Consider the following 17,002-nt stretch of genomic DNA (forward strand, 5'->3'; position numbering starts at 1 on the left):
CCAGAATGAACCAAATATGGTTCATCGATACTTGATGTTGCATCAGTGTCAACTATATACCCACACTTTTGATTCAAGTGCATTTTTTCAAACTCAGTGAAAGAATTAAATCTCTGAAAGCATTTGATTACAAGAGAGGTGATTTGAAGAATGTTCTGGCTTGTTGAAAGTGAGAATACGGTTGTGTGACTTGGTTATCTTCTAACCTTTTCGTTCGTTATTAGGAGTGATAACTAGATTGCTTGGGTATTAATTTTGTAGACCAGTCTGTCTTCGCTTGCAGAATAAGCAGATTCCTACTTCCATCCTTTTTTTCCTTTGAGTGAAAGGTGATGGTGTAGTTCAGAGTTCTGACAGGATCCTCAGCTTTTCTTACATGAGGTACAATACAACTTCAGGCTGTATGACAATTAACAGAAATCTCCTTAAATTGATATCCTTTTATTTTGAAATTTGAGCATGAGGTGTATTTTTTCAAGGTGGTATTCAAAATTATTAATACTTCATTGTGGTAAAGTTTTTATAAAATAATTTGAAAACTTCCGTGTATGGTTTATTGAACTACTGTAGTACTACATTTGCATAATTCCAGAGGTTTTTCAGATGTGAGTCAAAGATCAAATACACATAGAGATTTTTCTGTTGTTCCCAGACAAGTATGAATAAAATTGATAGCGATGAGTTGTCTTGTTACTTTACATGTTGTTTCCCCACTTAAATAAGGCAAAGGAGGTACTCAAATTAGCACCATTTTGGATGTCACGTAGGACCTTTTGTTTAATATTGTCCAGTCACTCACTGATTTACGGCAGGAGTTCAGGGAGCTTTGGCCCATTCACTAGTACCGTTCGGTGCAGCGTGCGCGTTCCAGGTCAGGCACCGCAGGAAGGGGCCTTGTGGCTGCACAACCTCCCAGTCCAGATCACAACTGCATCTGGAACTGCAACCTAACTTCTCTAGACACTACAAAGACATAAGAGAAAGATCTTGCAGTTGATAATACAGGTAACACTTTATTTGTTACTGCCTTATTTCTCCATTAAAAGTTCTTAGTTTTCCTAGTGTATTTTGTCTTTAAGGGCAAAACTTTTTTTTTTTTAATTGGGAGCAACAGGAATTGGTAAACATGTATTTTGAGTTGGGCTTTTTTGGTAGTCCAGTTTTTCAAGAAGAGGCTGTCATACATGAACATCTCAAAAGAATCAGACATTTTACAGAAATCTTTCATTAAAGATTGCATCTAGAAGAGGCCTATTTCACAAAATCATGTAGGTAACATTAAATACTATCTGCTTTTTTACAGAGTATGTTACAAAGCATACTTCTTTATCATTAGTATGCTAAAAAGTATACTTGAATTGCAGTTTCAGCTTTGTTCAAATATTGGTGTGAGTTTTTTAAGAAAAGAAAAATGTAAAAGCTGGTTAGTATTAAATCTTCCTAATAAGCAAGTCTCTCTTCCACTTAATTTGTGCTTTTGTTGTGGCTAACAAATAATTTGCTGTATAGGTTTTTCTGTATGCCATTGATAGAATATATAAGCTTGTCATCCTAGTGTGCTGGAAATGCTACACTCAGATCAAGTGTTCCTTTCTGGTTTTGTATATCCTCACCTGCTCCTCACTGTAAATCATTGAGATGTCAAGAGCAGTGATTAATTAAGCTGCACGTGCAAGAGCTTTTTTTCACCTGTCAAGTAGGAAGAAAACTTACTATAGTGAATTGTGGGATGCTGTTTAATTCATTTCTTTTTATTCTAAACTCTGAGGTTCACAGAAATATTTTACAGACCTATTTTCATTAACGCTTTAGTTTATGGATAATATGGCCCGATTTTAAGGCCGAATATCCCAAGTTACGCTACAGGAGGGGGGTTGGACGTAAGGTTTTGGGAATGTAAATAATCGTGGTCGCGAGGCTGCCTGTGTTTTTATCTAATGCTAGTCAAATGACTTTAAACTGGCTTCTTGTTTAAATAAACCAATTAATACTGCATAACTACCTATCAATTTCTTATTTATGTGTATGTATTGTAATATATGTGTAATTTTATTGGAATTTGAAAAGCTTAGATGTTTTTCACACTCCCTTGGGCAAACAATGAAATTAAATTGTATAGTGATCTTAATCTATTATTAAAAGGTCCTGGAAAGGAAGATTACAAGGTAGATTCAGGTTTTGAATCGGTTTTGCCATTGGTTTAGCAGCGGGTGGGCAGGCAGATGCCTGCTCAGAGTAGAACCTATTGCCATTTTTCACCATTGATAGAGTAGCCTTTCAGAGTCAATGAGCTCTGTCAATGTGAGCTTGTCAAGGCTACAACTTCATAGACCTGAGAGGCGGTTTGAGAGGTCAGCCCTTTTCAGGTTTGCTGTGATGCAAATGAACTTTAATGCTTAAACAACTATTGGAATTTTTATGTCTGCTCCTTGTTCTTTTTTCTTCACAAAGTCATTGACGAGACATTCAGTGCTTTTTAAATTGGAAGTTGCATTGTGCTAAAGACCTAGTACAGATTTACGGAGGGCTGAAAGCAGTTAGATCATGTTCTTTTCATGGTGCGATTAGAATCAAATCGATTTCCCTACAGCCTTCAGCATTCAGATGGCAATTTTAACAAAGCTTGGGGGCTAGACAAGGGACAAAACGACTGAACTGAATGTTAATTACACTCTGCAGCCTTATTTTCTTTTGATTTGGAGCTGACTGGCAACTAAATTAACAAAAGTGTGACCATAACTGCTGCCCTATTTTCATTTAAAAGGAGAGCAGACTCTAAAAGGCTATCTTTACAAAGAAACAAGTGAGGTCTGCTGATTATTGTTAAAGGGCACCGTCTTTAAAAACATAATAATAACAATAACCCTCAAAATACTCAATTCCGAACTGAAGTGATAAATTAGTCATTGGCACGTCCACCTCTGGATAATTCCTTGACTTATGCTTTTTAAAATACAGCGTAATAAAAATTCAGCATAGTGATTATTTATAGATAGCCATGATCTAATTTTTAATCATGTGACCGCAGTGCATGCTTAGATGCGTTTCCCCACAGCTACTGCAATATTGCACCGGAGGCTAACTGGAGTTTTAAAAGCAAAATGTTAGTATTTGATGGGAAAAGAATAATTTGTTGTCCAATTTTTATTTAGTTCAGATGTCCTTGTTTGCTGGGCCGGCATTTAGTTTGATTTGTTAAGGTTCATTTACAGTACTTGTATTTTGTAGTAATAACAGCAAGATGCTTTCTCATCCCTTCCCCTCACCCCTCTGTGCCTTGTAAGGAAGCTGCAGCTGCACAAAGTTGTATTTGATCCTTGTCATTGCTCCGTCCTTTTGCACCTGCAGCTCTGTTGGTCTCATCTTAACACCTGGCACCATGAATTATCCTCTATTTATTCATAGTCAGTAGCAAATCCCATTTAGAGCTAAGCAGTATATATTCTGGCAGTCAAATGACCATAAATGTCAGAATGTATTTCTCAAATGTAAATATAACTGAATAACTATATTCAAAATGCTGTGAAACTTTACAGCACAGAAAGTCTTTTAATGCTGGCGTGTGTAGTCTTAAAGCTGTGAAGGAACAGATTTCAGAATCCTCTATCTGAAGTGTCAAGTGTGGTAAAGACAGGCAGTAAAACTTGGCTTGAGGCTCCTAAATACAGGGTTTGCTCTTTATACAAATCCTAGATTTTGTAAGTTAAATTTGTGCAAGTTACCATAACTTTCTGCGATTGGTTATTTGCTCTCTAGAATCTGGATATAAATGTAACTTTTTTTTTCTTTTCTCAAATAGACTATTGCATATCTGTACTTGACATAGGGCATTGCAAAATGCTGGTTGTAATATTTGCCGGTTCAAATACCAACCTTGTAAGAAGCAGTGTATTGAGACCACGGGTACTAGGGAGCAGCGTTCCTGCATTTATACTTGGATCACTTTAAAGTTTCTGTAATAGGTTTTGAACCCGTAGCTGCTATAAAAACATATATGGGAAAAGTTTTTGTTCCAAAATGGTTAGATTTTTCTACACTGTTTTGAAGATAGTTATTTGGGTGTCATGAAAAGTTGTTTTCTGCGCTGGTTACTGTTTAATACCAGGGAAGTTTTGATAGTACTACAGACCACCCTGTACTCAGTCACTGTCCTGTACCTCTCTCCTTTTCACACAAAAGCAGCTGCAAAACAAAGTTTTTCTAAAACCACTCATGAGTAAAATTCTTTCTCATTTGTCTTCCAGACACGAAGATCGATTGAGAAGTTATTAGAATGGGAAAACAATAGGTTATACCACAAGGTGAGTGCCGCAGGGAGCAGCTTCGTACTGTTGGAGTTTGAATTGCACAGTATGGAAACAGATGCTTTTGTTGAACGAAAAATATGAAAGGTGGACAAATGGGCTAGTCTGTGTGCTGCAATAAAATACAGCTCATTTTTCTTCTTTTTCTTTCCTCCTTGTCTAGCTGTGCTTGCATTGGAGACTAAGCAAAAGGAAATGTGAAACGAATAACATGATGGAATATGTAAGTTAAAGGGCTGTTTTGTGAGTTTCTCTATTAAATGATCATTTATTTTGCTTCTGATCTTATTCTTTTCATGATTATTAATCAGCAAAGGTGTCAGGAGCTTAATCGCCTGAGTGCAAGGATTTTCTACGGTTCACAGATGCATGGTTTCATGTGCAGGACTGATTTATAAAGTTATGAATGACTTGAAAACAAGGCTTCACTGTGTTCTAAAAAATAATAAATTAATTGCCAAGATAAAATAGCTCGAACATGTGCTGATGGAGTGTGAAATTTTAGATGCTGTATAAAGAATAACCACAACTTTGGTTACGCAGCAAGTCAGATATGGCTGTTTTATATGATGCTAATCAAGTCTAAAAGTATGGAAGAAGACCTTTCAACTAAGCTGTTGGAGCTTAAGAAACCTTTAGCCTTTTTAGATTTTAACTGCCCCTTACCTCAACTGTCTTGAAAGTATCTTTATATCAAATTGGTGTCACTAAAATATTTTTAAGTCACTCTAAAATTAAAACTCCAGTCTTTGGCTGAGACCCCATAAGCACTTCATAGAAACATCCAGTGAGAAGTTATACACAGTTTAAAATGAATGATGTCCAGTGTGGGATTTGAGTTTGTTTAGCTGGCAACCTTCTCGCTCTGTTTTTGGTGCTGTTTATGTTTCCATTTTGAAAATCTCTTGGACGTAGACAGAGGGTGCTAAATAGGATGAATTTAAGCTGCTGAAGTGTAAGAAACATTAGAATTTGCAGAATTTTTGCAAACCGTCCAGGAAGTAGGAGACAGGAAGGGTTAACTTTGTAAAAATAAAGACTAATCTTTGAGAAATATCTGCTATATTAGTTCTAACTTATCTGTGATTTTTCATTGTATGAAAAGTTGTCTATTCTTTGAAACAACAAAGGTATCATGCATGTAAAATTGATTTAAAAACTGATTAAGTAGTAGGAAATTATATTAAAATGATCTTTTCCTTTTAGCCTTTCCTTTTAGCCTTTCCTTGTTTTTTTCTGTTTCTGCATTAGTTCTTAATTCTAGCCTGAAACATAAAAAAATTTTAAATGCCTTTTTATACAGAATAGCTCTATTCAGCTCACTGAGTAAGTAGCCACTTTGTAACACCTTTTCAACAAAACTTGTTAATTTAGATGTATGATAAGACACTACAAACAGCATAAATCAAACTTTGGAAAGTAGATTTGAACTTCACCTAAATGAAGATTTTTTTTATCTCACTGAAAATTGTGTTTTTCTAAAGGAAGATTGTCACATCCAATGTTTTGCAGATTCAAAAAAAAAAAAAGCCACATACAATGGTAGTTTATAAATACTTTGGCTCATTCATTCTGTTAAATACAATTTAAAATTAGTTGAACTATTTGCATTACTACTGTGTAAGCATGGACGTGCAGCTTTACAGGGTAAAGATCTAAGATTTTATTTTCAATTTGTGAAACATCTAATATGCAATCTCTGCATGTATTTAATGAGAATTTTTTTAATAGACTCCCCTACACCATTTCCTCATTTTCAGTTAACTAATTCGCTAGTCTCTTTAAAACTGCCCTTAATGTTGTAGTCATGATTTAATTTTAATTAATAAACTCTTAGCCTCAATTTTTTCAAAATAAGTGCTTTCAATTAGGCCCCTGTATGCAAAATATGGTTCTTTGTCCACCTGAGGCTCTACATCCACTGCCAGAGATGTTAAATTGTATATAAGGTGGCCTTACTCCCTTGGTAGAAACACAGACTTCCAGTTTTTCTTCTCGCTCCCTTTTTGAAACCTTACCTGAATATCAGAAGCGCTGGTAGCTGTGAAGCATCCAGTGGTCAACTTGTATCAGCGATCAGTGGATTTTGAGCAGTTTGCATCCCTGCTGAACATCAAGCCACTTCTGAGTATCTCTAAAAATAGACTTATAAACTTGATTCCAGTGTTCGTTATTTCAGAAGTGTTGGCCTCAGAAATAAAACGTTTTTTCTGTTCTCATGTTCAGTATGCTATCACAGATAGAAGCATTTATTCTCTAAGCAGCCAAGTTACGTTCTTTTTCAATCAAAAATGTTTAAAATTCTTTCTTAACTTTGCAGAAACTCAAGCTCCCGTTATGAGTAAATAAAAAAATCCTTAGTTATGCTACCAGATGAAAGTATTATTTTCTTTATTTTTTAATTCTATTTATTAATATTTTTATTAATACACTCATGCTGCTGTTTTGGTAATCTTATGAATGTCTCTCTAAAGAAAGAAAATATATGATGTGAAAATGTACATGTGAACATTTTCTTTAAGATTTCTATTTAAATATAAACCCAGGATAACTACTTGCATTCTTGAGTTTATGCTAACAAGTCTATGTAGTTCTGCAAAACGTAGTTAAAACTTGAACTGGGACCTGAGGGATAATCATTTAGGAACATTAGTCAAGTTTATTGTTAACTACTTGCAGATTGACTTGATATGCAGCATTTGCAGTAGTTGATATCCCTTTCTATATGAGTTTTTGAAGTATAAGCTTGATTTTTGAATCCTGTATTAAACAGAATCAAATTTGAAGTAAGGGGAATTGCACATGTAATTGAGAATTAACTTTGCATGCATTTTGCTTTGTGTTTTTTGAATTACTATCTTTATCTCTTTAAAAATGTGTTCCTAATCATTTTTGTTAAAGAATACTTATGTAGTAGGTTCTTTCAGTTTGTTTAGATGTGTTCAGTATCAGTAGGCAAACTTTGTCAATTCCATTTGATTATTCACGAGTTTTGGCTTTCTGTCTGAAAAGAATTCTGTCTAACATTTTTCTACCTGAAGAAGATATTGTGATTGTCATTACAACTTGATGTACTTCAAAACAAACAAAGTGAATTATCATTGTGACAAATAGGATTGCTGCCATCTCTTAAATAATATATATTTCTTTTCTTTTTATACAGGTCATCCTTATAGAATTTTTACCAAAGACACCGATTTTTCGACCAGATTAGCATATGATTTATTTATAGAGACTTACTCAAGTATGTTGTCTTTCCAATGGTGCCTTGCTTGGTGCTCTCCTGGTGGTGACATAGCATTGGTTCTACAGACTCTTGTGGTGTTTCCATTCTTTTTTGTTTGTTTTTGTTTGTTTGTTTTAATAACAGCATGTTCTAAGTGCATTTGGTCAAACTCTGCAAAGTCATTTCATGCAAATGTTACCTACTACTTAAGTTATTACTTTTCCTACTTCTGTTTGTTAATGTATCCTGATTTTCAGAGTCTTTTATGTGTGTGCGCGCGTGTGTACATATATATATTACTATAAATACACAGCTGAAAATGTTCTACAAGTGAGCAGGTATTTTTTTTAACCCAAAATGACACAACTGATTGATTGTACATCGTGTAAGTCCTTTTAATTATTAGTTTGTGCTGAAGTACCTTCTAAGATCTACCTAAGCTTTTGTCAGTGACTAGTCAGTTGTAAATATTTTTATTTCTTTTTGGGTTATTGGCTAGCCTCTTCCAACAAAAGAAGGAGATGAATTTTTTTTTTTTTGAAAATGTGCTTTCTGGAACCCAAATGCCATTGCATTAGTATAAATCTCAGTGCTTTTCATGAAGAAATCCTGTCAGCTGGTTCTGAAGAAGTTCTAACTTAAATTTAAGAAAAAAAAAAAAAGCAAAATAGAATTATTTTACTCAAACTAGAAAAATCACGGAGAGAATTGCATGTGTCTGATTAGTAGAACTCAAGATCTCAACGATATATTAGTATTGCAGTTTATAATGTAGCTGTTTTAATTCAGGCTAATGCCATGTATCAGCTCTATTCCTACTGTTTACCAGATACAATATATAGGGGTACAGAAGGACTTGTTTTAGTAAAACTTACTGTCCAAGAGGACCTTTCAGGGTTGTTTCTTTTTTTTAAGCCACATAAGCAGAAGAAAGTTACTGAGGAAATCTTGAACAGTCCAGTTCCAGATCCAAATGCAGGTGCCATGTATCAAAAGTAATCAAAGCAGAGTACACTGGACAACAGTGTAAATTTAAATGTGTTAGGTAATTAGTTACTGCACCCTTGCTTCTGCTTATTCTATGCTTTTGGTTTACAAAGCTTACTTTCTGCACAAGTATAAAGACTTTTTTTTTTTTTTTTAACTGGATATATGATGTATGCTTGGGTCAGGCCAGTTGTATTTTATTTCTTCTGCTTGTATCTTAATTGTACATATCTTCACACATAGCTCTCTTTTAAATTGCTACTCAATCATATTTTAAAGTTTGCTTTATGTATCTAAAATTACTGTACATGAACATTTATGTAAGCTATGAATATCTTCCTTGTACAGTTGTGGTAGCAAGCAATAATGTGAATATATGAAAAACAGATATACTCTGCTTAATATTTGTATGAATGAAAAGTTGATACCACTACAAGAATAATTTTCTCTTTTTAATCTTTTAAACACAAGTTTTATTTCAAGGTAATATATTACAGGTACCTTGATGCTGTGAACTATTTTTCTATGTCTTCAAAATATTTATTCTCTGTAAAATATTCTCTAGTGAGTATTATATGTTTGATAGTGGGAGTGGTCTAGAAAGTTTTAAGTTTTCTTAAATCCAAGCTGTCTGTATCTGCTCCCAAAAAACATCCTTTGCTCAGCTTTTGTCTGTGGATTCCTGCTGTTTACTTTGAAAATAGCTCAACTATGCTTTTCAACAAGCTTACAAGTGTGTTTCTTTGACCTGACTGAATATGATTTTTAATTAACAAATATGTGTCTTGTGCGCTGCCTTGGTCTACTGGGGCCCACAATGGTTTCTCTCCAAAGTAACTAGTTACAATTTTTTAAAAATTAATTTCTGCCTGTTCTTTAGTACAAATCTGGGTCTGCAGCACTCCTTTACACAGTATTAGTTATAATCTTGGACCAATTTCAGCCTGTGAAGGAGGACGGAAGCCTAAAGTTGGCATCTGAGGTTCTGGAGGTTGGAGGTGCAGGAGAGACGTTGGAACTGAACAGAAATAATAGCTGGTGACCAGAAATATATATTGATCTCTTCAAGTCACAGTTTTCAATACAATGAATATTGAATTTACTACACCTAGACTTTATTATCAAAATTCTCAGTTGGCTGTATAGATAGGTTTGTTTCATGGATGCAGTTTTTTACTGGTAGCTCTTTACTGCTAAAGAGGAATAGGTTGGGTACGGCTTATGAGATGCTCATAGCAGCAATGAGTTCAGCGTTAGCTAATGACCTTAATTTACTACCCAGTCTTCTCATACTACATTCTGTGACACCATGACTACCTTGCCAGCAGCACCCAAACCTGCTTATTTTAAAGTTAATTTGAGTGTGATGTGTGCTGAAACCAATGCAATGAATAAAGTGTGGCTTAAAGATTTACAAAGAGCATCTTGTTAGCAAAACTTCTACATAAGCACTAATGCTATGTAAGAACTCTTCTACTGTAAGTGTATCTGTTGTTATGTACTTAGTTAGCAGGCATTTCTGTATTTTCATTATGACTTACTCTCTGAGAATTCTGTTGTAGGGGTCCAAAGTAGGGCTTTGAACAAATAAAAGCCTAAATCCCATAGTAAGGCAGACAGACAAATTGCCACTTAAAGCATTTCTGATACTTTATTAAAACAATGTCTCTGACTTAAAATATTACCAGGAGACTTGAGAAAGTGGATTTATATTTAGATGAATTTTGCTCAGAAGTGTTATTCTCCTGCTGAGGTAGTACTAGGTAGTCTAGTAAGAATGCTATAAAACATTTTAACACAATTCCTTTCAATTCAGTACTTATAACAATAGAAATTGATCATAGCAAAAATTTAATAAAACATCTATTTAGTGCCTGCAGCAGTCAACAGGATTTATTCCTTTGAGGTTGTTTCTAAAATATTTAAATCTTGTTATTTTGTGTGCCAGTAAGAAGATACTACTTTTCTTGTCCAACTGGCAAAGGATGAAGTTGCAACAGTTTGAGCAGGCCAGAAGTTACAGTAGGACTTCTAAGACATAGACTGATCTTTGTTAAAGTAATTATTACATTAGTCTAATCTGTTTAGCTTCTAGTAATTTAGCAGTTCCTGTAAATAATCTTATCTATTTCCAATTTCCTTGAATAGTGAGAGAGAGCCACTTGATATTAATCATTTCACAAATGATCATTGCTAATTATTTCACCTTTAGCCTGAAAAACTAATGGTAGAGGCATCAGTGACTCCCTGTGAAAGCTAATAATTGTTTGTAGATACAGTGGCCTCCAACCGGTCAATAAAGATCTCTTGCTTTCTGTAATATAATCAAGATAGATTATTCTCTTAGTGATAGCTAGAAATAAGTTGTGAAGGAGAAAGGTTTCCCTTCTGACCCTCTATGAAGAATTCTGTAGAGCTTATCCATTGTTAAATAGCTATGACGTGAAGTTTATACTGGGATTAGCAAATTTCACCAGAAATCAAAATGCTTGTAAAGATAGATTATGTTTTGTAATAGCTCGGTAAGTCATTTTAGTAAACTATGTATGTAAATCCAAAAATGTCTGTGGCAAATCCAAAATTTCCCATGATACTCAAAGCCAAGTAGAGTACATTGTAAAAAAAAAAAAAAAAAAAATTTTACAGTACTTAGACTTAAATTAAATTCTGTAAATTTGTTTCTTAAACGATACTTACCTTTTTTGTAAATCTCAAGACCATGGTGTTTAAAAGTTATATGCTTGCTTAAGTCAGTTTTTATTTTTCTAAAAGTCATTTTATCTAGCTCTGAAGGCTGTAGAAGAGAGCTTTAAAATGCAATCTGTAAATGTTCAGAAGCCAGAAGGCAAAGAAAAAGAACTTGTCTTTATTCCCTCCTCCCAGCCTCCACCCCAAAGTCTTAATTTTAAATCAGCCCCCTTGTTTTGGGAGCCCCAGCTTGTTTTTTGAGCAGCTGGCAATAATGCAAATTGTCCACCAAAAAAAAAAAACACAAAAAACAGCATTTGAATTCTGAACAATTTAAAGAGATCACTTTAGCTGAAGAGGCAAAAGACTTGTTAAGCAAAGAAAATCCCTTGTTCTTTTAAGTTCTCTAAGCACTGCTGTTGAGTAATTAAAAGAAGGATCATGATGACCCCACATTAGGTCAAAATCCAGATGATTTTATGTAAAGGAAATGCTCAATTAGAGAGGTCTCAGAGCCCCAAATGTCTTGGATTCACAGTAGTGACTTATTAGAGAAGGGTAAGAGGCACTGGGTAGTGTTGTATCCGTGACTAAAATAATTTGTGTTGCTCTTCAGCTACTTTGCTTACAAAAAGAAAGCATTTTAGGAATAAGATCTGCATTCATCACCACTAATTTGCTGTAATTTCTGTGCTGCTTCTCCCTAAAGCCACATTGCATTTCCATCACAAACAGCCAAGTGTAATGATGGTTATAATGCCTTTAATAGCCATATGGTAGGTAGAAATATTAACTTCTCAGGGACTAATAGGAAATATGAAAATGGAGTTAATGAGCTGAATGCCTATCTGCATGAAGGCGTACTTTGCAAACGGCACCCTAGGAAACTTCTGATTGTAATATGCATGACCATTATGAATGTTACCAATATACAGCTATGAGAGCTCTCTTTACCTTGTATTATTAGGCTGCTGAATGTCTAGCTATGTTGGATAAAGATAAATGATGGGTTTTTTTCCCCCCCAATTTGGATAGAGTGATTATTTCTAACGGTGCTACCTTCTTCGTTCCTGTGTTTGTTCTTTGTATAAAGTTCTCTCTGCTGGTTGGATGAATTGGGATACTGGTAATAAGAAAACTGTATCATTCTTAGGGAAGTAGAAAAGTTTCAAGGGGAGAAGTACTCAAGAAGCAAACGCTTTCACTGCAGAAAACGTCCTGCATTTATTCTTCATTAGTTACAGACATCCATTCCGGTTATTTTGTTGGTAACACTGTTCTGCAGTTCATTATTTTTTTTAAACTGAATCTTATTGCAAACTGATGTTTCGGTCAGCAGGATTAAATTAGAAAATATTTTTGCAAATTTAAAAAAGGAAGTCCTTGCATGAAACTGTTTCTTTACACTGCGCTGGTGTGTGTATCTCTGCCACATGACATTTAGATAATACATCTATTAACTAAATGTTATTGTTTTTATGGTAGATACCTTTTAAAAATCTTCTGGTTCATTTAGCTCATTAATATTTCATTAAGACTTATTTTCTTGACAAAGATTCATAAAGGCTTGACTCTTGAGAATACAACAGCCTGTTAGGAAAGATTTAGTGGGATGAAATGTAGAAATTAGGAGAAGTAACACCCAAAAGACTGAACTCAAGTGTTAGGTTTGAAATTCTCTGAGTGTGATGGAAAATGGTTTTGAAACATATGAAATGGTATTGAATAATGAAAGTTAAGTAAAGGGTAGCGATCCATTTTAGTAATTATCTAAACTGTCTTCATTTCTATTGCATTTTTATTATAACAAGTGTGTTGTTAATTTCTTTTGGTTATGCCCTAATTGGTAGACTTCTGCTATTACGCATATATGGAGGTAAGCATCCTTAACTCAGCATCTTTTAGTTTAAAATATCCAGACCAAAAAGGAATTGCTGATGAGAGCTGTGCAGTGAGTACAGACAAGTCTTTTCCTAGGCTGGAGCCTGTAATGCATGGCTAATTGTTTCCAAAGAAAATTCTTGACTTCCCCAGACAGCTCCTGTCATATGAGAATATATCTGAGGGCCAGGAGTAGGATCCAGTTAGGATAATTCAAGTTCAGGTAAGTAAAATAGACTTTTGTAGTTAGTTTTAACTTTCATGGAGAAGGGAACCATTGACAAATGCTCACTTTTGGAGGGCAGATAGTAGATCTTATAATGTTTATTGAAGCACACTTTTTTTTCCTCATTTATAACTTTATCATTAAAAGTTATTTTGGCTTATGTTGAGAATTAGACTTCATAATTAGCTGAAGATATCTTTTTTCCCTTACAATGTTTTAGGTTTGTGAATCCAAATTTTTAAAAATCATGTTTAGAAATTAAAAAAAAAAAAAGATATTCTGATGCAATATAAGTGATATTTTTAGTGGCTGTGTGTTTAAACTGATTCATTTTATCAACATATGCATCTTGCTCTTCCACTCTGAATGTTTTTCTCTGTTCTGTGCTTGCAGCAGGCTTTCTAACTTGTTAGGATATGCAGTGTACATATTTGTTAGTATTGCCAATGAGCAGTTGGGTTCAGTGAGGTAACAAGGAATACAGAGTAGTTAGAGATTTGAAAAGTGTAACTTGATTCTTGCTTCAGTAGAAAACTGAATATGGCAGTGAGAATACGAAACCAATTCCAAACATAAAAAGGAACCATAAACGACAAAAACAGTGCCTAAATGTTGTGTACTAAACCAACCCTATGTAATTCACCTTGCTTTAAAAGTTTGCAGAGAACTGCATAGGACTGTATGTGCTTAGGAAAAACGTGTTAAACATACAAAGCAGTAACAGAAAATAAGTCACTTAAGGGACGTTATCTTTCAAGATGGCAAACTAAAAAAACCAATGTTTTGTATCTATGCTAAAAATCCATTTCAAGCAGAAAATGCATAAGCAATAATTTAACATGGAACTGGATATTAAAAAAAAAAAAAAAGCTGCTATTTATATAGACTTGATGGTAATTGTGCCTACTGAGGATTCCTTCTAATAAAGAGGTTAGAAAGATAGGGTTGCTGTGATTTCCACTATTGTAACATTCCTCTTCAAACATTTTAAGTCTGGGTGAGAGTCTGAAAGCTTAGAGGCCAGTACTGTGTTCACAGGGCTTTGGAGGGAGAAGATAGAAAGAAAAGGACTTTTTTCTTTTTTCTTTTTTTTTTTTTTTAAGGCTGCACAGTTGTAAATATGCATATTTAAGACTATTTAACCATGTCTGCTAAATTACTGAAGTTAATCTATTGTTGAATTATAGAATACTATTTAATACATCAGCATTGTTTTTCCTGACCTGACCCAGAATTGGAATGGACTCCAATATAATTTTTTAAAGTGTTTCTTAAGTTGTATGTATTACAAACTAATAAAATATTTGTTAACCTGTCTACTAAGCCTTACTGTTTTTCGCCTATGCAGTATTTGGGGGGAAAATACCCCAGATGGGGGATGAAAAACCCCAGAAACTTCTGTCTTGTAATACAGTTCTCTTCTGATTTCCAGTCAATGTTTGTCTGATTTAGAAGAAAAAAAAAGGGGGAGGGGAGGGGGGGAATGGTTTGGGGTAATTTAGGTGACTATAGGAGTAGAGTTACTAGACTTAGAGGATTGACTACCTCAAGTGTTTCAAACTAGTTTTTTAAGTCTGCATTTGTAGTTCTTCAAGGTTTTAAAGTCCTAATGCCAGTTGGATTTATTATATATATATATATATATATATATAGTTATGGTTGGGTAAGGTTGGGTAATAATGTTGAAGTTGTTTGTACATATTTTTTTAATATACTGGTGCTCTCAATATAATATATACTAACCAACTCGTTAAGGTAGATGCTATTTATTCCCAGAGGAATCATTCCCATCCATGTATTCAGGTATTTATATGATGGTCAGATACGAACTGGAAGTTAACCCGAACCTTCTGAACAAAACTTGTCCTGCGCTCTCTGGGGCTCCGAAAACAGTGTCAATTTTAACAAGCCAGCTTCTTTTTCCTGTACGTGGAAGATTTTACAGCTCTTTGGCTCCTCAAGCATAGAAATCTTTTACAGAGTGCCTGTGAGCGATACCTGTGTGTGTCTGTGTGAATGTATTTTGTGCGTGCACAAATGCAAGACGTGCGTGCGCGCGGGGAGGGGTGCTGCTCCTCGGGGCTGTGAAGCATTCCGGCTGTTGTAATTTGGGCTTGCAAAGCGGTATGATACAATGTTGCTGAGCAGAAAAGCGCACGATAGATTTAATGTAGCCAATTGTGTACTTTTGAAAAAAAGAGTAACTGTTCAGTGTGAGTTAATTTTGGATTTTTTCAGCATCTCTCTTTTAGGCTTTGTGCTGCATTCTTCTAGACAAATGCGTATTCCATGTGGGCCACTGTTCTGCTAAATGCTCTCAGTTCTCCTTTTGCAATCAAGATTATGTTGCTAAGGAGATTTTGCTTTTATTGGTGCCATTGATTTGTGTTAATACGTTTTGAATACCTCTCGGTATTCTTCCGTAGACAAGGCCAAAAGAAAAACTTCCCTGAGTTTCCCGATTTACATTACAAATGGAGCGGTGGTGTAATGAAGCCGATATAAAGTGGGCAGTTGAAAGGGAACTAAAGAAGGGCACTCAAGTGAGAAATGAAGAAATGTGCCGAGAGCGGTCTGCGGGCCGCCTTCGGCCCAGCTGCAGGAGCTGGCTCAGGCCGGCGGCCGGGGCCGAGGGGAGAGCCCGCGCCTCCATCCCGCAGACCACCCACTCGCTGCGGACGGCTCCCCGGATTACCCCGACGCTTCCGACCACGACGGGGCCGCCGGTGGCCACAAAGCCTGAGCCCCCCAGCCCCGACCCACCGATGGGGCCCTGACCCGCTGATGGGGCCCTGGCCTGTTGGAAACGCAGCAGGCCCCATCTCCTGCTCCTATTCGCAGCCATCTTCGATGAAAATGTGTGGTGGGGAAGGGGCTGGGGTTTAATATAAAAAGTGAATTGGAAAGAAAGCAAAGCTATTTCCCCTTCTCGAAAGACAAGCTTCCCTCGTCTTCATAGATGGCTCCCCAGAAGACCAGCCCCAGGGGGACGTTAGGCCTCCTGCCCTCATGTGCATGGGCAAGGGCCTCCCACAGCTGCTCTTGCTCTTCCACGTTGTGTGGACAAGCTCATGAAGGACTCTCAGACCTCGTAGTCCTACGTGGGGAGACTGGAGAAGTTTCACACCCAAAAGTCAAAGAGTGTTCCCATCCTGCAGGGTTTGCCATCGCGGAAATCTTCAACCCCTGCTCGCCACCAGACACCGAGGTGGCACGGAGGTGTCTGGGTCAGGTGAAGGGGCCTTGGCTGGGTGGCATCTGTGCTTGCCAAAGTGATGGTGGTCGCATTGCAGGCATTCAGAGGTGAGGGCTTGTACTACACAGCACCTACGCAGTCACAGGGAAGCACTGGGAGCCCCATCCCTTGTGCCCATGGATGAGCTGGGAAAGTAGTTTTAGGCAATTCTTTGAGGTTTTGCTTTTCCCCTGATGCAGGGAGGAGACCCAAAGTCACAGGACAGCCTGAATTCTGATCCAACGTAACAAACAGACATTGAAGTAGAAAGGGTTGCTCCATCTTTTGCATCAGGACTGTTTTATGCTGTACGTTGCTTACATGAAAAACATCCCTTTGCGTTTATGGGGGGCTTGGCTTGCTTTGACTTTTGACGTTGCTCCACAGAGCTCATCGCTGTCAGACTGTTGAACATACTATGCGTAGTATGAACTTACCCCCGTACACTCACAGTC

At 36.2% G+C, this 17,002-nt stretch overlaps 1 protein-coding gene across 1 annotated transcript in view; it reads left to right on the top strand.

The window, feature by feature from the left end:
- CHIC2 (cysteine rich hydrophobic domain 2) overlaps nucleotides 1-14,626 on the top strand; it is a 31,049-nt gene extending 16,423 nt beyond the window's left edge. Inside the window, exons 4-6 of the mRNA XM_035547825.2 lie at nucleotides 4,245-4,301; nucleotides 4,468-4,527; nucleotides 7,468-14,626. Of these exons, the coding sequence (XP_035403718.1) occupies nucleotides 4,245-4,301; nucleotides 4,468-4,527; nucleotides 7,468-7,518 (168 nt within the window). The 3' untranslated portion in view covers nucleotides 7,519-14,626. The remainder of the gene's footprint in view (nucleotides 1-4,244; nucleotides 4,302-4,467; nucleotides 4,528-7,467) is intronic.
- The last annotated feature ends 2,376 nt before the right edge of the window (nucleotides 14,627-17,002 follow it).

This window comes from Cygnus atratus, chromosome 4, assembly GCF_013377495.2.
Source record: "Cygnus atratus isolate AKBS03 ecotype Queensland, Australia chromosome 4, CAtr_DNAZoo_HiC_assembly, whole genome shotgun sequence".
NCBI lineage: Eukaryota > Metazoa > Chordata > Aves > Anseriformes > Anatidae > Cygnus > Cygnus atratus.